We start from the raw sequence: 23226 nt of genomic DNA, 5'->3' as shown, positions 1-23226 counted from the left end.
CACTTTTCGATGAAACGCACGTTCTGTTATAGTCACAGCCGTGATTTAACCAGTTTTATAAACGTCTGAGTGTTTTCTATCCACACATACTAATCATATGCATATACTATATTCCTGGCCTGAGTAGCAGGGCGCTGAAATGTTGCGCGATTTTTAACAGAATGTTCGAAAAAGTAGAGGGTCAACTTAAGAGGTTAAAATAATATGGTGATCCTAACTGATGGCGGCAGGGTAGCCTAGTGGTTAGAGCATTGGACTAGTAACCGGAAGGTTGCAAGTTCAAACCCCCGAGCTGACAAGGTACAAATCTGTCGTTCTGCCCCTGAACATGCAGCTAACCCACGGTTCCAAGGCCATCATTGAAAATAAGAAAATAAGAATTTGTTCTTAACTGACTTGCCTGGTTAAATAAAGGTAAAATAAAATAAAAAACTGACCTAAGACAAGGAATTTTTACTCTGATTAAATGTCAGGAAATAACTGAGTTTAAATGTATTTGGCTCAGGTGTATTTAAAGTTCTGACTTCAACTGTATATCTTTATAATTGTATAATAAAAGACAACACACTGACCCGTTTTTCCATCATCAGGACCACATCAGAGTGATCTAAATTGCCAGTTAGGTCATGGGGTGGAGGCATTCTGATGAGTTGGGTCTGGGGTTGTCTGTACCGAATCTGATTTTAAATAATCTGATTATAATAACATTATGGATTCCAGCAATGATAAGGAGTTGTTTGTCTGTCTGGTCAAAGGTCATGCGTCGAAATCGCTAAGCTGTTTACTTCAAAGCAGTGTGCCTATGCCTATATCACTTTATTAGAAACACGTGATCAATGAAAACCTTATTGGTTTTGGTAGAAGACAAAAAGGCTATTCTGTGCACTCGCTACAGCATGTGGGACATCTTCTATAATAATTTGTCTGCGCTAATTTATTTTCACCAGCAGGTGGCACTAGTGTACACTGTTGACCAAAGCCAACGTATTGAACCTATTTTCAACACAATTTGCTGGAAAGACTCAACGCATCAGGAAGCTTCGTTTCCCCATCACTGGTCAAAGGTGTCAACCAGAGCCGAATACAAAAATGTGAATGACTGGTGTGTGAACTATACACACTACTATCATGCTGAAATTATTATATTATAACAACATATTTTTAATAGTAATATGTGTATCACATTATCTTTCAACAGATTTTTGGATTACAGTTAGACGTCATAAAGATATGTAAATTGGTACACGGTGGCGTCATGGATTGCGTTGGTGTCCCGGATGGAGTTCCGACGCCATCTTTACACCAGTGCTGCTGCTACCGGTAGCTAGAGAGTGGGGACGCTGCAGTTGCTCCACTAAGAACCGCCGACTGTGACAGACATACACAAGTTCGATCCGCTCTCCATCGACAGTCCGACCCCGAACACCATGGCAGATCGAGAGCATTTAGTATACCAGGCCAAACTCGCCGAACAAGCTGAGAGATACGATGGTAAGGGCTGAGATATACCGTCAATGCGGAGTATGCCTCAGTCTCATTCGCTTGTCCCCCCGTACTCTACTAAACGGGGGGCTTCGAGGTGGGTTGAAGATGGTTAGTGAGAGATCGTAGTAGAGACAAAATGGCGGAGAAGAGGGTTTCCGAACTAGTCATTTAACGTTTAGAGAAGTGGTTTTGTTTGACTGAATAATGTTAGTTAGAAATAATGTCTAACACGTGTATGACTGTGTTTTTGGGCATTCAGCGTTAGCATGTGTCATTCAGTATACGCTATAACTAGTTACTTTCTTGAAACCCGTTGGTTATTTCTGCTGGTGGTGCCGAAGTTCCGACGTCGTTGTTGGCCCTCAATGGATATACAACTAACGTTAACTAGCTATTCTATTGTAGCTAATATTGCTAACTAGTAAACTATAGCCTGATAGCAACGTTAGATGTGGCACAATGGCTGCTAACTGTTTTATAATATGCATAAAGGAGACGTTAGCTACTGTACAACTTTAGCTACCATGGTGATGAGTTACCGCAAGCTAATTTGTTAGCTAGCTAAAATAATTGGCTGATTTATGGTGAAATAGTTATTGTGACAGTATAAGAAACTACAGCTTGGTTAATCTAGCTAGTTAGTTGGTCTTGACGCTAGCTAACTTTCTATCGTGTGTGTGTGCGCACACAGGCTGTCAAACGCAATTGCGACGACAGAGCTTTGTGGGTTGGGTTTCGGGTTTTCTGAAACACATGTAGTTAGCTATCTACAGTAGCTAGTACACGTTGGGTAACTATCTTGTTATTAGTTTTCTATTCTAGACGCCAGTTGGCTAACTGTTGCCTTGACATGATTGGCTAAACAGTATATCAACCAGAGCCAATTAACATTAGCTACCGACCAGAGCCATTTCGCTATTTAGATAGCTAACGTCAGAGCCATGTAGTTAGCTAGCTAACTTAGCTAGCAAGCGAACATTAAACTCAACACGCTAACATTAGCTGTCAGTTTTGTATAATGTTATAGCTAGCTAGATAGCGCGAGCTACCTTTTTAGCCTAACTGTGGAAAGAACGCAGTCCCTGGCAAGCCGAGTGGGTGTGGTTGTTAAAGGGATAGCTAATGGTGGCTCATTACATTTTCCCAAGCCAGTCAGTGCAACACGTTTCAGCTAGCCAGTCAGTACCTTGACAAATGAGCTGTTGTCTCATTTGTCGATTATTTTTTATTAGTAGTGCAAGTTGGATAACATGTGCTAACAGACAAATATGGTTACAATGTTACTGGCTTTGACATGGCAAGCTTGGGTTAGTTACTTGGCTTACAAGGGTGTCCACATCAAATAACTGTTGTTCTAATCATTCATTGGCCCTTAGTGGGGTTTAAATACTTCTACAATAGAGCAACACTGTTTTAATGCTGTAGTCAAATCTAGGTAGTTAGTTATAGTTTTCTGTAATATGGATCTCTGTCAAATTTTGTTTAATTTGAGGGACTCTGTGTTTTGAAGCGCATTTCTATATAGTTTTGCAAGACTCATGACATATTTTAGGTTGGCTATATAATAGTAATAATGGATAACAAAAATAAAGTCTAGACCCAATTTCCCCAAATGTTATTCAGCTACCAAATGATTTATGATAATTTATGAGCCCTCAATTTAATTAAACATTCTCTTCTACAGAAAGTGATTAGTTCAATTGATGGCAACATTCACACAAGTCTTACTATTTTTGACTCCAACTTTAGAAGATCATATCTCAGTTTCTGAATGTCAGAGACAAACCAGAGCTTATTCCCATGTGCATCAGTCACATCTTTCTCTGGCATTTAACTGCTTCTTTCTCGCCTAAAGCATTGCAGATTTGTGTTTTGAGGAAAAAACATGAATGTAAGCACCACAGACAATTTAGGAGCACCACAAATATTTTTAAATGTGGAAAACTGTTACTGTAGGGAAAGGAGGACGAACTGCACTGATTCCAACAAATATATTGCCTAGGCTCAGAAGCCTCATGCTAGCCAGCTGGAAAACAACAGGACACATTTTCAAGGTATTAGGCTAAAACTGCTTCTCCAATAGAAATCCCAGAGCACACTTGTAGGCAATGTCATGGCGGAGTTTACTAGCTAAGCTCATGTGTAGACCCAATGACGTGTTTCTAATGGTCATCTCGCACCAAACTGCATGTACAGGCCCTCAAATCAGAGGCACTCCTTAAATATAAATTTGTTGACAAATGAAAACATGTCAGTTGTCACTTTCATGAGATTGGAGTAATAACATCTTCAGCTAGTTAATACATTGGCTCAAATCTAGGTTGTGGCTTTAGACTTTGCGAAAATGAAGAACAAAGGAAGAATTTCCCCTTCTCTCATCGACTTCTAAAACCCCGGCTTGGTCTGTTTCACAAGCGTTCCCGGAAGTTTTGCAGTGTTTTATTTGGTATTTAGCTGTTTTCATTGATAGTACGGCTGTAAAGTGGTAGTAGTTCTGGTAGTAGTCACTTGAAAGGAAAAACATCCATCACAAAATTAGCCACTGGCAAAGCACTATCTCTCACTGCAGGCGTTGCCTTAGTGAATGGTCCTTGCTGTCCGGGATCCTTGGGATGGCCCTGAGTTACATTCAGTTCATATAAGGCAATCAGTCAATTGAAATAAATTCATATGGATTTCACATGACTGTGAATACAGATATGCATCTGTTGGTCACAGATACCGTAACGAAAAGAGGTAGGAGCTTTTATCAGAAAAACAGTATCTGTTGTGACCACCATTTGCCTAATGCAGCTCCTTTGCAATGAGTTGATCAGGCTGTTGATTGTAGAATGTTGTCCCACTCCTCTTCAATGGCTGTGCGAATGGTGGTTGTTGGTGGGAACTGGAACATGCTGTTGTGCATGTCGATCCAGAGCATTCCAAACATGCTCAATGGGTGACATGTCTGGTGAGTATGCAGGCCATGGATGAACTGGGAAATGGTCAGCTTCCAGGAATTGTATACAGATCCTTGCGACATGGGGCCGTGCATTCTCACGCTGAAACATGAGGTGATTGTAGCGGATGAATAGCACGACAGTGGGCCTTAGGATCTCGTCACGGTATCTGTGCATTCAAATTGCCACTGATAAAATGCAATTGTGTTCATTGTCCGTAGCTTATGTCTCCCCATACAATAACCCCACTGCCACCATGGGCCAGGCACTCTCTTCACAAGGTTGACATCCACAAACTGCTTTCCCTCACGACGCCATACACATGGTCTGCAGTTGTGAAGCCGGTTGGACGTATTGCCAAATTCTTTAAAATGACGGAGGCGGCTTATGGTAGAGAAATTATTGTTCAGTTCTCTGGCAACAGCTCTGGTGGACATTCCTGCAATCAGCATGCCAATTGCACGCTCCCTGAACTTGAGACTTCTGTGAAATTGTCAGGTGACAAAACTGCACATCTTAGTGGCCTTTATTGTCCCCAGCACAAGGTGCACTTGTGTAATGATTATGCTGTTTAATCAGATTCTTGATATGATGCACCTGACCGGCGCATGGATTATCTTGGCAAAGGAGAAATGCTCACTAACAGGGATGTACAACATTTGAGAAGCTTTTTGTGCTTATGGACCATTCTGGGATATTTTATTTCAGCATTTTATATTTTTGTTCAGTGTGAAATGCTAACAGTAAGTGTTAGGGATGCACATATCTGTACATTTTGCTGCCAAGTAACTGACCCTCATTAACCTCTTCAGTCGACCCTCTACTTTTTTGAACATTTTGTTAAAAATCGCGCAACATTTCAGCGCCCTGCTACTCATGCCAGGAATATAGTACGTTCATATGGTTAGAATGTGTGGATAGGAAACCCTCGGACGTTTTTAAAACTGGTTAAATCACGACTGTGGCTATTACATAACGTGCGTTACATCGGAAAGCGCAGGAAAACCTGATCACAGAAAATGGAAATAAATATCCTTGCGCCACTTCCAGCAATTGTTAACAGTGAGCCGAATTAGATAAGACCGAGCATTCAACTCCCACAGCATCCCCATGTTGTCGAGTATCTTGTGAATTTAATCATCTTTGATTCTTGGTTGAACCGAAAGAGGGGCACCGCTTACCTCCGGTCTCCGCCCAGATCATTCCGGAAGAGCTCTCTCCTGAAATTTTTTCCAAGACGACAGCTAATGATATTTACATCGCCTACGGATGATTTTTATCGCTTATTAACGTTTACTAATACCTAAAGTAGCATTACAAACGTATTTCGAAGTGTTTTGTGAAAGTTTATCGTCTACTTTTTGAATTTTAAAAAAATGACGTTACGTTGTGAAATCGCTGTTTTTTTCGTTTATCACACAGTCTACATATAACGATATCTTGGCTTTATATGGCCCGATTTAATCGAAATAAAGACCCAATAGTGTTTATGGGACATCTAGGAGTGCCAACAAAGAAGATGGTGAAAGGTAATGACTGTTTTCTATTTTATTGTGCGGTTTGTGTAACGCCGAAATGCTAATTATTTTGTTTACGTCCCCTGCTGTGCTTTTCTGTTGTAGTGTATTGGTGCATGCTATCAGATAATAGCTTCTCATGCTGTCGCCGAAAAGCATTTTAAAAATCGGACTTGTTGCCTGGATTCACAACGAGTGTAGCTTTAATTTGATACCCTGCATGTGTATTTTAATGAACTTTTGAGTTTTAACTAATACTAATTAACTATTAGCATTTAGCGTAGCGCATTTGCATTTCCAGAGCTCTAGTTGGGACGCAAGCGTCCCAAGTAGAGGCAACAGGTTAACTGGTTAATGTTCCATATGTGACGATGATGAAAATCTCAGAAACCAGGGTGGGTTGTTAATATGACTAGGGTTGTGCCTTTTTGCTTCTGGACAACAGAAGTTGATATGAAAACCAACAGAACAGGAGAGAAATACTAGTTAATGGCATCAGGAAGTCTTTAAAAAAAAATTGCCTCTGTTTCTATGGATAGATTTTTGCAAGGCTACTTTGAAGCAAGGTAAGACATGCCACATTATTTGAAGTAAAGTAAAAGGTTCAGCTTTCAGACAATTACTGCCTCAAGCTCACATTGCAAAGTGGTAGGTGACGCGCTGATAGCCTACGCACTCGCACGGCAAATCGGAGGCGTGCTTTAATTACGAGTTGAGAAATTAAAATAGCTCCTTTAACACCCAATTGCATTTAGAGTTGTTTGTTGTGCAATGACTGGGCTTACAAAAGCACTTTCACTCCAGCGAAGAGCTACTTTCGTGCTGTCTTACATGTGATGGTCAGCTAGGCTCTGTATGCTGTGCGTGTGTGATAAGATACATGCATGACTAACAAAAATACACCTACCAATTTAATTTCACTAAAGTATGCTAATTTACCTATAGACCGATAAGCATGACCGGTCAAATGTGTTTTTGGCGGCTAACCCATTTAACGGTTAACATCACTGGCTAAGGCTCGGGTTTGGTTATGGTTAGGGTTTAGTGTAGGGATGTCCTAGGGATTTGGCTAGCAATAACACTCAATGAACAGCGTCAGGTACTCTCAGCTAGTTAGATGCGGGTGGTGAAACGTGAATTTGGACCACTGAGGTATAATAAGAACGAGCCTCAAATATGGCCAACCCTTGTTTTCAATGTAATCTATTCGCATACGCAGTTACATTTACATTACATTTAAGTCATTTAGCAGACGCTCTTATCCAGAGCGACTTACAAATTGGTGCTTTCACCTTATGACATCCAGTGGAACAGCCACTTTACAATAGTGCATCTAGGTCTTTTAAGGGGGGTGAGAAGGATTACTTTATCCTATCCTAGGTATTCCTTAAAGAGGTGGGGTTTCAGGTGTCTCTGGAAGGTGGTGATTGACTCCGCTGTCCTGGCGTCGTGAGGGAGTTTGTTCCACCATTGGGGGCCAGAGCAGCGAACAGTTTTGACTGGGCTGAGCGGGAACTGTACTTCCTCAGTGGTAGGGAGGCGAGCAGGCCAGAGGTGGATGAACGCAGTGCCCTTGTTTGGGTGTAGGGCCTGATCAGAGCCTGGAGGTACTGAGGTGCCGTTCCCTCACAGCTCCATAGGCAAGCACCATGGTCTTGTAGCGGATGCGAGCTTCAACTGGAAGCCAGTGGAGAGAGCGGAGGAGCGGGGTGACGTGAGAGAACTTGGGAAGGTTGAACACCAGACGGGCTGCGGCGTTCTGGATGAGTTGTAGGGGTTTAATGGCACAGGCAGGGAGCCCAGCCAACAGCGAGTTGCAGTAATCCAGACGGGAGATGACAAGTGCCTGGATTAGGACCTGCGCCGCTTCCTGTGTGAGGCAGGGTCGTACTCTGCGGATGTTGTAGAGCATGAACCTACAGGAACGGGCCACCGCCTTGATGTTATTTGAGAACGACAGGGTGTTGTCCAGGATCACGCCAAGGTTCTTAGCGCTCTGGGAGGAGGACACAATGGAGTTGTCAACCGTGATGGCGAGATCATGGAACGGGCAGTCCTTCCCCGGGAGGAAGAGCAGCTCCGTCTTGCCGAGGTTCAGCTTGAGGTGATGATCCGTCATCCACACTGATATGTCTGCCAGACATGCAGAGATGCGATTCGCCACCTGGTCGTCAGAAGGGGGAAAGGAGAAGATTAATTGTGTGTCGTCTGCATAGCAATGATAGGAGAGACCATGTGAGGTTATGACAGAGCCAAGTGACTTGGTGTATAGCGAGAATAGGAGAGGGCCTAGAACAGAGCCCTGGGGGACACCAGTGGTGAGAGCACGTGGTGAGGAGACGGATTCTCGCCACGCCACCTGGTAGGAGCGACCTGTCAGGTAGGACGCAATCCAAGCGTGGGCCGCGCCGGAGATGCCCAACTCGGAGAGGGTGGAGAGGAGGATCTGATGGTTCACAGTATCGAAGGCAGCCGATAGGTCTAGAAGGATGAGAGCAGAGGAGAGAGAGTTAGCTTTAGCAGTGCGGGAGCGCCTCCGTGATACAGAGAAGAGCAGTCTCAGTTGAATGACTAGTCTTGAAACCTGACTGATTTGGATCAAGAGAAGGTCATTCTGAGAGAGATAGCGGGAGAGCTGGCCAAGGACGGCACGTTCAAGAGTTTTTGAGAGAAAAGAAAGAAGGGATACTGGTCTGTAGTTGTTGACATCGGAGGGATCGAGTGTAGGTTTTTTCAGAAGGGGTGCAACTCTCGCTCTCTTGAAGACGGGAGGGACGAGCCAGCGGTCAGGGATGAGTTGATGAGCGAGGTGAGGTAAGGGAGAAGGTCACCGGAGATGGTCTGGAGAAGAGAGGAGGGGATAGGGTCAAGCGGGCAGGTTGTTGGGCGGCCGGCCGTCACAAGACGCGAGATGTCATCTGGAGAGAGAGGGGAGAAAGAGGTCAGAGCACAGGGTAGGGCAGTGTGAGCAGAACCAGCGGTGTCGTTTGACTTAGCAAACGAGGATCGGATGTCGTCGACCTTCTTTTCAAAATGGTTGACGAAGTCATCTGCAGAGAGAGGAGGAGGAGGGGGGGAGGGGGAGGAGGATTCAAGAGGGAGGAGAAGGTGGCAAAGAGCTTCCTAGGGTTAGAGGCAGATGCTTGGAATTTAGAGTGGTAGAAAGTGGCTTTAGCAGCAGAGACAGAGGAGGAAAATGTAGAGAGGAGGGAGTGAAAGGATGCCAGGTCCGCAGGGAGGCGAGTTTTCCTCCATTTCCGCTCGGCTGCCCGGAGTCCTGTTCTGTGAGCTCGCAATGAGTCGTCGAGCCACGGAGCGGGAGGGGAGGACCGAGCCGGCCTGGAGGATAGGGGACATAGAGAGTCAAAGGATGCAGAAAGGGAGGAGAGGAGGGTTGAGGAGGCAGAATCAGGAGATAGGTTGGAGAAGGTTTGAGCAGAGGGAAGAGATGATAGGATGAAAGAGGAGACAGTAGCGGGGAGAGAGAGCGAAGGTTGGGACGGCGCGATACCATCCGAGTAGGGGCAGTGTGGGAAGTGTTGGATGAGAGCGAGAGGGAAAAGGATACAAGGTAGTGGTCGGAGACTTGGAGGGAGTTGCAATGAGGTTAGTGGAGGAACAGCATCTAGTAAAGATGAGGTCGAGCGTATTGCCTGCCTTGTGAGTAGGGGGGAAGGTGAGAGGGTGAGGTCAAAAGAGGAGAGGAGTGGAAAGAAGGAGGCAGAGAGGAATGAGTCAAAGGTAGACGTGGGGAGGTTAAAGTCGCCCAGAACTGTGAGAGGTGAGCCGTCCTCAGGAAAGGAGCTTATCAAGGCATCAAGCTCATTGATGAACTCTCCGAGGGAACCTGGAGGGCGATAAATGATAAGGATGTTAAGCTTGAAAGGGCTGGTAACTGTGACAGCATGGAATTCAAAGGAGGCGATAGACAGATGGGTAAGGGGAGAAAGAGAGAATGACCACTTGGGAGAGAGTTGGAGCCATCTTCCTTACTGAGATTACTCCGCCTGCACTCAAGCACTCAGTGCGCACTGGAAAGACGGTAGTATGTCGCACACATGCTCCAGGAACTCTGTCAGAGCATGTGGAGAGCTCAACAAGCCAATCGGCACTTCCCTTGGCGAGCTGGGGTCATGACCTCAGTATGAATATAAAATGTTAATATCTTCGGCTGTGAGTGGCCTGGGCGACAATTTGAGTAAGTTAATGCATGTTTTTTTTCTCCCAAAGGTGATCACTAATGTCTTGTTAGGAATTTTAAAATTTGACGTCTCTATGGGGCCGTCGACGGTAATTACCTTTCTCGGCCGTGATGCAGTTAAACTGCAGTACCTAAGCAATACTGTAGGTGCAGTCAAGCGTGCTTCCAGACCGGAACCGTGGCCCCTTAATTTGGACCAGTCCCTGACAGGTGACAACTCGCATCAAAACGTAGCATTATTGCACAGTTTCCGTCATTGTCCACTTTTATTTAGCTAGAAAGCTTCTATTTACTCTGCATTCACCATAGAATCAGTAACAGTTAGTTCACGCTCCTCTCCGACTTAGTGGTGTTGGGTTATACAGTGCATTCAGAAAGTATTCAGACTAGAGGTCGACCGATTTATGATTTTTCAACGCCGATACCGATTATTGGAGGACCAAAAAATCCCATACCGATTTAATCGGCTGATTTATAAAAAATAAAAGTATTTTTATTTATATGTAATAATGACAATTACAATACTGAATGAAAACTTATTTTAACTTAATATAATACATCAATCAAATCAATTTAGCCTCAAGTAATGAAACATGTTCAATTTGGTTTAAATAATGCAAAAACAAAGTGTTGGAGAAGAAAGTTAAGTGCAATATGTGCTATGTAAGAAAGCTAACGTTTCAGTTCCTTGCTCAGAACATGAGAACATTTTGAAAGCAGGTGGTTCCTTTTAACATGATTCTTCAATATTTCCAGGTAAGAAGTTTTAGGTTGTAGTTATTATAGGACTATTTCCCTCTATACCATTTGTATTTCATTAAACTTTGACTATTGGATGTTCTTATAGGCACTTTAGTATTGCCAGTGTAACAGTATAGCTTCCATCCCTCTCCTCGCTCCTCCCTGGGCTCGAACCAGGAACACAACGACAACAGCCACTCTCGAAGCAGCGTTACCCATGCAGAGCAAGGGGAACAACCACTCCAAGTCTCAGAGCGAGTGACGTTTGAAACGCTATTAGCGCGCACCCCGCTAACTAGCTAGCCATTTCACTTCGGTTACACCAGCCTCATCTCGGGAGTTGATAGGCTTGAAGTCATAAACAGTGCAATGCTTGACGCACAACGAAGAGCTGCTGCTAAAACGCACGAATGTGCTGTTTGAATGAATGCTTATGAGCCTGCTGCTGCCTACCACCACTCAGTCAGATACTTGTATGCTCAGTCAGATTATATGCAACACAGGACACGCTTGATAAACTAATAATATCATCAACCATGTGTAGTTAACTAGTGATTATGATTGATTGTTTTTTATAAGATAAGTTTAATGCTAGCTAGAAACTTACCTTGGCTTACTGCATTCGTGTAGCAGGCAGTCTCCTCGTGGAGTGCAACGAGAGGCAGGTGGTTATAGTGTTGGACTTGTTAACTGGAAGGTTGCAAGATTGGATCCCCTGAGCTGACGAGGTGAAAGTCCGTCGTTCTGCCCCTGAACGAGGCAGTTAACCCACCGTTCCTAGGCCGTCATTGAATATAAGAATGTGTTCTTAACTGACTTGCCTAGTTAAATAAAGATTAAATAAAGGTGTAAAAAATATATATATAAAAAACCTGCCAAATCGGTGTCCAAAAATACAGTTGTCCGATTATGAAAACTTGAAATCGGCCCTAATTAATCGGCCATTTCGATTTAATCGACCGACCTCTAATTCAGGCCCTTTTACTTTTTCCACGTTTTGTTACGTTACAGCCTTATTATAAAATGTATTAAATAGTCCCCCCCTCAATCTACACACAAAGCTTGCAAATGTATACAAAAATGTAAACTATCACATTTACATAAGTATTCAGACCCTTTACTCAGTACTTTGTTGAAGCACCTTTGGCAGTGATTACAGCCTCAAGTCTTCTTGGGTATGATGCTACAAGTTTGGCACACCTGTATTTGGGGAGGTTTCTCATTCTTCTCTGCAGAGCTTCTCAAGCTCTTGTCAGGTTGGATGGTGAGTGTCGCTGCACAGCTATTTTCAGGTCTGTCCAGAGATGTTCGATTGGGTTTAACTCCGGGCTCTGGTTGGGCCACTAAAGGACTTTCAGAGACTTTGAAGCCACTCCTGCGTTGTCTGGCTGTGTGCTTAGGGTTGTTGTCCTGTTGAAAGGTGAACCTTCGCCCCAGTCTGAGGTCCCGAGCTTTCTGGGGCAGGCTTTCATCATGGATCTTTCTGTACTTTGCTGTGTTCATCTCTCCCTCGATCCTGACTAGTCTCCCTGTCCCTCCCTCACTTCCCTGACCAAGGCCTTTCTCCCCACGATTGAGGAAAAACATTTATTTAATCGATTTTAGAATAAGGCTGTAACGTAACAAAATGTAGATGTCAAGGTGTCTGTATGCTACTCTATACAAAGGCATACCATTAGTTGCTGATTTCAGTTTTCTAGATTCTATTATCAAAGATTCACCAGCGGTACACACGGGCCAGGCAGTCTGGTCTCTTTTGCTCTGCTCTGAAACAGGATACTGTTCTCTACCAGCTCTAGCCACTGTTGAGAGAGGCGACACCCCCCACCCCTCCTGTCGTTAGGCCTCCTGAAAGGGGACAATCCCCTGTAGGGGCTCAGAGCCAGACTGACCCCCCCCCCCCAGGCCTGCTGTGGAACAGGCCATTCCTCCGGGAGCCCCCTTTGGCACAGAGGAATGTGCAAGGCGGATAGTATAGCTGGGGTAGGTGGGGTGGGGGTGTGTGCCTATGCAGCCCCCTGACATAAGGACGGGAGGAGACGAGGCACCAGTGTGCCACTCTCTTACGTAACCCCTCTCTCCAGCTCAGGCGAGCCATCCAGCCCCAATGTTTGTGCAAATGGCTCAGACGGGCTATCTTCTTAGTGGGTATCTTTGCAGAGACTGCTCATTTACTTTTGAATCCTTCCCCTCCTTGCCGCTGCCTCTTTGACGAAGTGCACTTATACACTGCCCCCAGCCTCAGTGGTCCTGGGCACTCAACAGACCTGAACGAATTCCAATGTGGAGTTGTAATGGTGGTGGTAAGTCCTCTGCCCCCAACCCACCTCTGTCATGCCTGTCGCCCCCCCCAGAGATGAAGTAGTATTCCTCTTTCCTTGATTAATGGGGTGAACAGTTAACAATGTCCTTTTTTTTATAGACACATCAAGTGTCAGGGCAGCAGAGTTGCTGAGCACTAGTTAGACGTTTTGAAAATGTTTTGAAAAGCATCACAAGTCACAAGTTGCATGGACTCACTCTGTTTGCAAACAGAGTATTTAACTTGATTCTGAACCCCACACATACAATTATTTGTAAGGTCCCTCAGTTGAGCAGTGTATTTCAACCACAGACCAAGGAGGTTTTCCAATGAGCATAGTGAAGTTATTAATTACACTTTGGATGGTGTATCAATACACCCAGTCACTACAAAGATACAGGCGTCCTTCCTAACTCCTTGCCGGAGAGGAAGGATACCACTCAGCGCGAGGCCAATGGTTATTTTAAAAAGGTTACATAGTTTGTCTGTGGTAGGAGAACTGATGATGAATCAATAACATCCTCAATACTAACATAATTGACAGAGTGAAAAGGAAGCCTGTACATAATACAAATATTCTAAAATGTGCAGTTTGTTTGTTTGCAACAAGGCACTAAAGTAATACTGCAAAAAAAATGTGGTAAAACAATTACATTTTTGCCCTGAATACAAAGTGTTTAAATTTGGGGCAAATACAACATATTACTGAGAACCACTCGCCATATTTTCAAGAATAGTGATGGCTGCATCCTGGGTGTGCTTGTAATCGTTAAGGACTGAGTTTTTCAGGATAAAAAAAGAAACGGAATGGAGCTAAGCACAGGCAAAATCCTAGATGAAAACCTTGTCTGTGTTCCACCAGACTGGGGGATTAATTCATCTTTTAAGCAGGACTACAACTTAAAACACAAGGGCAAATCTATACTGGAGTTGCTTACCAAGAAGACAATGAATGTTTCTGAGTGGTCAAGTTAGTTTTGACTTACTTGAAAATCTATGGCAAGACATGAAAATGGTTGTCTAGCAACGATCAACAACCAATTTGACAGAGCTTGAAGAATGTTGAAAATAAAAATGGGCAAATGTTGCACAATCCAGGTGTGGAAAGCTCTTGGATTTACCCAGAGACTCACAGCTGTAATTGCTGCCAAAGGTGCTTCTACAAAGTAATGTTTTTAAAAGATCTGAATACTTATATAAATTAGATTTCTGTATTTTATTTTCAATAAATTGGTAAAAATTTCTAAACATGTTTTCACTTTCATTATGGAGTACTGTGTGTAGATGGGTGAGAAAAAATACATGTAACCTATTTTTATTTATTTACGCTGTAACGCAGCAATGGGTATGAATACTTTCTGAAAGCACTGTATATCCTGAAATCTTGTTTAATTTCCCTGTCCTACCTTTTTTAAAATTGTGTCAATCCAGAGTGGTGTCACTGTCTGAGCACGGCTCTAGCCCACTCATCGACGTCACGGGTCAAGTGGTCTTATTCTGTAGAGATACCGTAGTACCGCTGCTCTTCCCGGGCACTGGTAGTCGAGCATCGAATCTTTAGCTATTCTACTCCATGTCATATGCTGAAGAGACTCGCCTTTCTGTGATATTTGAATATGAACATTCTATAATTGAGCTTGAGGAGAACAGGATTTAATCCCCCTCACAGCTATCCTCCAATCACAGTTTCATTATTTTCATTATCATTTTCTCCACAGAACACGTCGGTATCCAGTCGGTATCCACGTGGGCATTCCAACCTCCAAATGTATTAGTTTAGATTTTAGGCCTCAAAATACAACATGTTTAGCTAAATGTTTAAAATTTGAATTCATAACAAAGTCAAAAACAATTTCCTGAGGCTCCACATGTTTTCATGGAAAATATGAATGTTATTTCCAACAACCAATGAGCAACTCCGCTGTAAATCCATCGCATATTGAACATAGAGATTGGCAATGACAAATAAAATAATAATATTAATCACATGCGCCGAATACCACTGGTGTCGACCTTAGTGAAATGCTTACTTATGAGCACTGAACCAACAATGCATTTAAAAAAAATATGAATGAGAATTAAAATAACAAGTAATTAAAGAGCAGCAGTAAAATTACAATAGCGAGACTATATACAGAGGGGTACCGGTTAGTTGAGGTAATATGTACATGTAGGTAGAGCTATTAAAGTGACTATGCATAGATAACAACAGAGTAGCAGCGGTGTATTCTCAGTCAGGGATGTAATTTGTCTTTATTAATCAGGAATTCCTGCTTTCTGAACATTTCCTCCATTCATATACATAATATAAATTGATCTATCCCGTAGCCAAAATCTACATTTCCAGATTTTCTATGTTCTTGTGTGATTGCTGCCAGCAAAAAAACAGACAAAATCCAGAACAGAACAAATTGTTCGTAACTTATTGAAGGCAGCGTGTTTGATGGTTTAGGTTCAGTCTTTTCTCTCTCTGTCAGAAATGGTGGAGTCCATGAAGAACGTGGCGGGCATGGACGTGGAGCTGACGGTGGAGGAGCGGAACCTGCTGTCGGTGGCTTACAAGAACGTGATCGGAGCCAGAAGAGCGTCCTGGAGGATAATCAGCAGCCTTGAACAGAAGGAGGAGAACAAAGGAGGCGAAGACAAACTGAAGATGATCCGGGAATACAGGCAAACGGTGAGCCACGTGGATGGTGGTAGTAGAGGAGAACCCTGATAAAGGCGGCTAGATGTTGAGATGTTGGTTAGCTAAGGATGGTGTGTGGCTCCTTTCAAAGTAGAGGTTTATATCTTGGGGCCTTAAAAAAAAAGTGTTAAATTTTTAGAGGTCGTTCAAGGGTTAAGTAAAATAAATAAATAAAAATAGACAATGTTGAGTTGTTTTTGTCCTCCTTGAGTTTGTTGCCAACAGGTGCTGTGTGTTTTGTCTGCTCTGCAGGTGGAGACTGAGCTGAAATCAATCTGTAATGACATTCTGGATGTACTGGACAAGCACCTCATTCCAGCAGCAAACACTGGAGAATCGAAGGTTTTCTACTACAAAATGTACGTCTGCGGATGGGACAGCTTTTGAAAAACGATTTAGCGCACATCAGCTAATATCTATGCCCTGACTGTTCTAGTAACATGAGAAAAGTCTCTCTGCTCTGTGTGGACATCTGCTTCTCAATGGTTCACCCTTTGCCCTGAACTGTGCACTTGTGTGCTACCCCACATGAATTTAAAAGCACACAATTGGTGTAAGCAAGGGATCTTACACCAATCCTTTTAAATCCAAATAGGGGAGTGCATACTTCAGAGTAAATGTGGAATATTGGGACGCAGGGCTAGTCTCTCTAGCAAGTCTAGTCCTGGTCAAGGAGTAGTCTTAAGTGTCCACACCAGTTTCAAGGGCTGCATGACAGTAAGACCCTTTTGTACATGGGGTTCATTCATAGAATTATGCAGTGTTTTCTCAACCCACAAGCCATGCTTGTCTGTTAAGAATATTCATATGTTAACATATGCAGACCATGGATTGATTGAATGTTTTGTGAGGTTGAAATAAGTCTCGTTCTCCCTTTTTCCTCAGGAAGGGAGACTACCACAGGTACCTGGCAGAGTTTGCCACGGGCAACGACCGAAAGGAGGCGGCAGAGAACAGCTTGGTTGCGTACAAAGCTGCAAGCGACATCGCCATGATCGAACTCCCACCGACACACCCTATCCGTCTGGGACTGGCGCTCAACTTCTCCGTATTTTATTATGAAATCCTCAATTCCCCCGACCGCGCATGCAGGTGGGCCCCCTCATCTTCTCTCCCCACTCTTCTCTCGTCTTTTCACTCTTCCATCTCCCTCATCTACGCGCCATTGCAAGATGTTTGAAATAGAAAGCGATTGTGAGTGTGTAATAATGCACAAGCAGGAGGCCCGAGTATTTTATAAAAACACTTTTTTTTAAAGAATTCTGGCTATGCCTTACGGAGTGTTTTTCTGCAGTACCAGGTGTTAGTCTTTTATTAACATTTTCAAAGAAACAGATTGAGATTTGATTAGGTTTTTTAGACCTTATCTAGTGCTGCATCATGTCTACTAGGCTTGGGCGGTATCCACATTTTATATCGTCATAACGTCCTTCTCTCATCCTGGGATTTATTGTATTACTGGCATTACTGGAGAGAAGGACCTTATGACGATATAAAAATGTGCCAGGTACCTGTGGGTGTTAAAATACAACAAAATGCCATTGGGCTTCTATTACCAGAATGCAAACAAAATTAGCACAAACAAACAGCAAAACTGAACATCAATTAATTGCAAAGACTAGCAAATCCAGATCAAAGTTATACAAGCATAGCAAGTAGCTACCAAATGTCATTTTTGGTGAGTGTGGACATTTACAAGCGAACTTGAACAGGAGATTGTGCAAATGAAAAACATTGATGCATCCTTTGAAGGAAGGGCAGCATGTGTACACGGAGCAGATGGGAGAACAATTTAAATGCTAGTTGGAAGTACCGGGGGAAAAATGTCAGCTGTACAGAACTTAGTAGTGAATTGTATGACCTTGTGCGCCGCACACAGACTCGCTGATACATATATAACGTTATGGACTCCCGTTGTGCTATTTACAAACAAACACGTGGCTGGCTCCTTCTGTTCTGGGGAGCTAGGGTAAGCTTTATAAAGTGAACGGTGACAGAAAACCGCAGTCTGCTTTATGTCCTAACGTATTGTACAAGTTGCCTGCAGGTATTAACTTAACTTAAAAAGTATCTACAAATATAACAATTTATTGGAAAAAGTTCAAAGAAATAGTTTCAACAGTTTTGAAAAACCATCCCATGGCTTTTTCCAAATACCCTGATATATGGTTTATACGATATGCTGCCCATGCCTATATTTCAGACTGGGCATGCAATTGTCTCTCCTATACAGTACATGGAAGTCACCTGATGTCCTGGCTAGTAATACAATATAATATATATTTGTATTTATCAAGCCATGTTATTGTATGCTCCATACATGTTGACTAATGTTCAGCAAATTGTTGATGTGACTCTGACACACTGTAAAATCCAACCTTTGACACTCCCTCTCTGCCCACGCTGTTGCCCTCAGGTTGGCGAAGGCGGCATTTGACGATGCCATTGCAGAACTGGACACGCTGAGCGAGGAGAGCTACAAGGACTCCACACTCATCATGCAGTTGCTACGCGACAACCTGACACTATGGACTTCAGATATGCAGGGAGACGGTGAGCGTTCCATGCTTCTTCACCTATTATATGTAGAACAATACAGTTCAAGGACTAAACCCACTCCAGCGTCTGTGGTCACGTGGAGGATGGATGTTTTCCACCTATTGACAGCACACACTGCTGGGCTGGTGCTGTGTGCTCTTAGGGTTGGAGAGTTGACCTCACCCACCCTTTATCTTCTCCCCTCAGCACAGTGGTTTTTCTCTAACCTCAGCAGCGCTCCCTCTTTCTCCAGCTCTCTTTCTTTCTATTTCTCTTTTTCTCTATCTTTCCGTTTCACCCCTTTCTCTTTTACTGTCTGTATCCCTCTGTCTGAGATGTACTCATGTTCAAGGCTCTCTCTCATGTCTCCATCTTCCACTGTGTAGATTCTTAAGGACAACCCCCCCCCCCCACTCCATTCCCTCGATAGAACTGTATTTTGTAAGTCATCTTTCTCCTGTCTTGGGCATCCCTCTTGCTTTGTCAATCAAGACTTGCTGCCCTTCACTAACACTTTTTCTCTGCATCTTCCAGCGCCGGGTTAATTAATTCACACTAGTAAAATGTTGTGGAACGCGAAACATTTGAGTGCTGTGTGGTTAGTGTCACTGTCCTACTCACTGCAACGCAATTTTTACCAACACTGTCTGTCTGGGTTTGGGCTAGAGTTTAGGTATTCCATTTATTATTATGGCTGAACATGACATACTCAGTAATCACACCGAATCCTTGGGACCCTGTTTGTCACTCTTAAATCTGCAAACAGGCAGTTGATGCACATCAACACTGTGCTGTTGTCCACACCAACTGCATGTAGCATCTCGTAGGCACTAGTTAGGCACCTTTATTATAGTTTCTATTTTTGATCTTCGTAGAATCTGAACCTTTGTTAGACTCGCTGCTTTAATTCTTACCAAGTAGATGGCTGTGCCATCTCTATGGAAACCTTCCTAAGCAACCAGCCTAGGTGGCCCGAAAGGCATTTGCTAGCTATCAAATCTTTACTGAGGCGTTTGACATTTTGCCGTGTGAAGAATAGATATTTGTGTTGATACTGGTTTGCACACTAGCACTAGTGCCTTTAGAATGTATTCATACCCTGTGACTTATTCCACATTTTGTTACAGCCTGAATGCAAAATGGATTAAATATATATTTAAGTAAAAACTGTAACTAGGCCACTCAGGAACATCTTCTAAAGCAACTCCAGTGTAGATTTGGCCTTGTGTTTTAGGTTATTGTCTTGCTGAAAGGTGCATTTGTCTCCTAGTATCTGTTGGAAGGCAGACTGAACCAGGTTTTCCTCTAAGAATGTGCATGTGCTTATGGCTGTATTCCATTTATTTTTATCCTGAACTCACTAGTCCTTACCGATGACAAGCATACCCATAACATGATGCAGCTACTGCCATGCTTGAAAATATGGAGAGGTACTCAGTGACGTGTTCAGTTTGATTTGCCCCAAACGTAATGCTTTGTATTCAGGACAAAAAGGTAAATTCTTTGCCACATCATTTGCAGTATTACTTTAGTGCCCTATTGCAAACAGGATGCATGTTTTGGATTTTAAAAAATCTGTACAGGGTTCCTTCTTTTTAGTTATTTGTTAGTATTGTGGAGTAACTACAATGTTGATCCATCTTCCGTTATCTCCCATCACAGCCATTAAACTCGAACTGTTTTAAAATCACAATTGGCCTTGTGAAATCCCTAAGAGGTTTCCTTCCTCTCTGGCAACTGAGTTAGGAAGAATGCCTGTATCTTTGTTGTGACTGGGGGTATTGATAAACCATCCAAAGCCTAATTAATAACTTCACCATGCTCAAAGGGCTATTCAGTGTCTGCTTTGTATTTTTTTATACATCTACCAATCGGTGTCCTTTGAGAGGCATTGGAAACCTCCCTGTTCTTGGTGGATGAATCTGTGCTTGAAATTCACTAGTCGGTTGAGGGACCTAACAGATAATTGTGTATGTGGGATACAGAGATGGGGTAGTCAATCAAAAATCATGTTAACCACTATTATTGAACACAAATGAGTCAATTTAAATTGTGATTTGTTAAGCACATTTACTCCTGAACTTATTTAGGCTTGCTATTACAAAGGGGTTGAAAACTTATTGACTCAAGACCTTTCCACTTTGAAGTTGTAATTTCTACAAACAAATTCCACTGATATGGGTTATTCTGTGTAGTTCAGTGACACAATCTTAATGTATTACATTTAAAATTCAGGCTGTAACACAACAAAATAAGTCATGGGGCATGAACACTTTCTGATGCCACTATGCACATTCTCCTGCCAACCACCAATGTGTTTTTAAGGTACCTTTTTGTGCAACATGACTCGTGGGTGGGTTTTCCAACGCCTTTGTAGTGTATGTTATCTCTGCCATTGACCCCGAAGGCATTCATATCACACATTTTGCTGGCATAGACTGACAACCAAACGGCAATTTTATAATTGTAACGCTCATGGCATTGTTTTTTGAAACAACAGTTAACTTCCTTCACATTGCACACAGAGACAAAATGTTATGTTTGGGTTAGTAGAACAAAGCACTATCCCTTTAAGGTTATGATTGGGGGAGGGAAAGCAGATCATAGATCTATACCTAGGGGACCTTAATCTTGGAGTCTTTGACTCTGGTGGTCTTGGAGTGTTGGGCCAGTAACTGAAAGGGTGCTGGATCGAATCCCCGAGCTGACAAGGTAAAAATCTGTCGTCCTGCCCCTGAGCAAGGCAGTTCCCCGGGTGCCGAAGATGTGGATTATGGCAGCCCCCCGCACCTCTCTGATTCAGAGGGGTTGGATTAAATGCGGAAGACTCATTCAGTTGTATAACTGACTTGGTATCGATCCCCTTTTCCCTTCCTCAGCCCATCTCACTCACCCATCACCACCTATCTTTACTAATCACTCCTCCCCTGAAAACCATATCACTGTAAACCTCACCTTCCTGTTGCCATGGTAACAGTGGGTGGGCTCTGGGCTTTCTTTTGTCCATTTATGTTTGTGGTGAAAATGACACTGGCTTTGAATGATGAAGATTAAAAATATACAATTAAATGGAATACATGTGCCTCTCTCTCTTTAGGTGAAGAACAGAATAAAGAACTGCTGCAAGATGTGGAGGATGAGACCCAGTGAGACTTCACGGCCAATACAAGACACCCCTCCCCTCCGCCTGCTAGCCCCAGTTCCAACTATGGTGTCAGTGAGAGCTCCCAAACTCGGCTTTTACGCCGATGCCAACTCGCTCTTTTACCCCTTTTCTTGTTCACTATCACTCTTTATCTGTCTGTCAGTTCTTCTGGTTTTCCTTTTATAAAAAAATTCAGATAAAAATTGCCCATTTCATTGGAAATAATAACTTCTGCATTTAAACACAAGAGAAAATATAAAAGCTGAAGCTTCGAGCTGTTCCTGGGTGTTACTATATATATATATATTAGTAAAACCCCTGTTGCAAGCCTGGCCATGTAAGGGTCACGTCATTTGTCACTTTTTTTGTTTTCATTTTTGCTGTGTCATCAGTTGCCAAGTGTGCTTGCCTGCGGTCGTCAACATTCATGCGCTCGCTGACTTTATTTTTAAAACACAAACGTTTGCTGTAACTCTTTTTCTAGAACTGATTGATGTCTTCGTGCTACTTTACTCTAGTCGTCTAAGCCTTTGGTCGCAAATTAGGGATGGTGGCGGCTTTTGACTGTTTTTAAAAGGGACATAAAGCTTTTTAGAAGGAACGAAGTGCCCTTTGTGTTTCTCCTCTCATTGCCAGACTCTTATCAATGACGATAGCAGAACTTCCCCCGAGCATCTCTTTGCGATCACCACTCAGGTCCGAGGCATGGACCACACATTGTTGTGCAGTCTGTAGCGCTGCTTTTGTACTGGTTGCTGACATATAGAGACGATGGCTTGTAGCAGTGTAAAAAAACAAAAACAAGGAGCGTGAAGTTTCTCCATCTCTCTTATGTGAGGTAAAGCAGGTTTGCATTGGCACTGTAAAAAAAACTTTGTTTAAAAAAAGAAACCTGCTTATGTTATCTTGTATTGCCCCTCTGTTCCAGAATGTTCTCTTTCTCCCTCTGTCCTGCCCCCTTATTTTCTCTCTTCTGTTCAGTATGTGTAGCTTGAATCTGATTTGTACTACTGGATATTCTGACTGGACCCACACGCCCCGTCTGTCTTCTTACTGAAACACAGCATGGAAATTAACATTTAAACTTCAAATAAAAAAAAAGAAACTTACATTAAAATGCACCTGTGGTGTCATTTTTCGATTCAAATTCGCTGTACTATCTTTAGCCAGAGACCGATAAGTTTTACCTTTGACAGTTTACCTTCTGTTGTTACTGTCATCTAAGGGTAAGGTGCTCATTCAGTGAACTGATCAGGAAATAAGTGTCTTACCCTCTGACAGTAACAGAGCATAAACTGTTTTGATTATGTGGATCATTTTCCATTGGAGTGCGTAGGTTGGATCAAGAAAAGAGGGAAAAGCAACAGAAGATTACACACTTTTGGGAAGCCGTCTAATATAGTATCTTGTTTTCAGCCCCACGGATTACTTGTACTTAGGGTCATAGGTCTATTCACTATGCAATAAGGTGAAATGTTCACAATGTTGCAACTAGAAATGTAATTACTAGAGCGGACATGATTTCCTATTAGCTATGACATAAAATCATAGATAAATGCTCTACAAAATGCATTCTGTCTATTCTTTAATTTCGCACCTTCCTGGTCAAATTTATTTGTCCAGGTGGCCTTCACAATTATTTATATTCCTTGATCATTACATAGCCATTAGA

At 42.9% G+C, this 23226-nt stretch overlaps 1 protein-coding gene across 2 annotated transcripts; it reads left to right on the top strand.

Moving 5' to 3' along the window:
- The first annotated feature begins 1289 nt into the window (after positions 1–1289).
- On the top strand, positions 1290–22671 carry LOC115136074 (14-3-3 protein epsilon). Of its 2 annotated transcripts, none has more exons than XM_029671470.2 (6): positions 1290–1491; positions 15663–15862; positions 16124–16230; positions 16757–16963; positions 18288–18424; positions 21507–22671. In XM_029671470.2, the coding sequence occupies exons 1-6, from the start codon at positions 1428–1430 to the stop codon at positions 21557–21559; spliced, it is 768 nt and encodes a 255-aa protein (XP_029527330.2). In that variant the 5' UTR covers positions 1290–1427; the 3' UTR covers positions 21560–22671. The 2 variants fall into 2 exon arrangements, with proteins under 2 accessions (XP_029527330.2, XP_029527331.2); XM_029671471.2 differs by lacking the exon at positions 1290–1491 and adding an exon at positions 5929–5953.
- Positions 22672–23226: the final 555 nt, after the last annotated feature.

Source organism: Oncorhynchus nerka, linkage group LG10, assembly GCF_034236695.1.
Source record: "Oncorhynchus nerka isolate Pitt River linkage group LG10, Oner_Uvic_2.0, whole genome shotgun sequence".
Lineage (NCBI taxonomy): Eukaryota > Metazoa > Chordata > Actinopteri > Salmoniformes > Salmonidae > Oncorhynchus > Oncorhynchus nerka.
The sequence above is the reverse complement of the archived record's forward strand: the minus strand, read 5'-3'. Positions and strand labels throughout refer to the sequence as shown.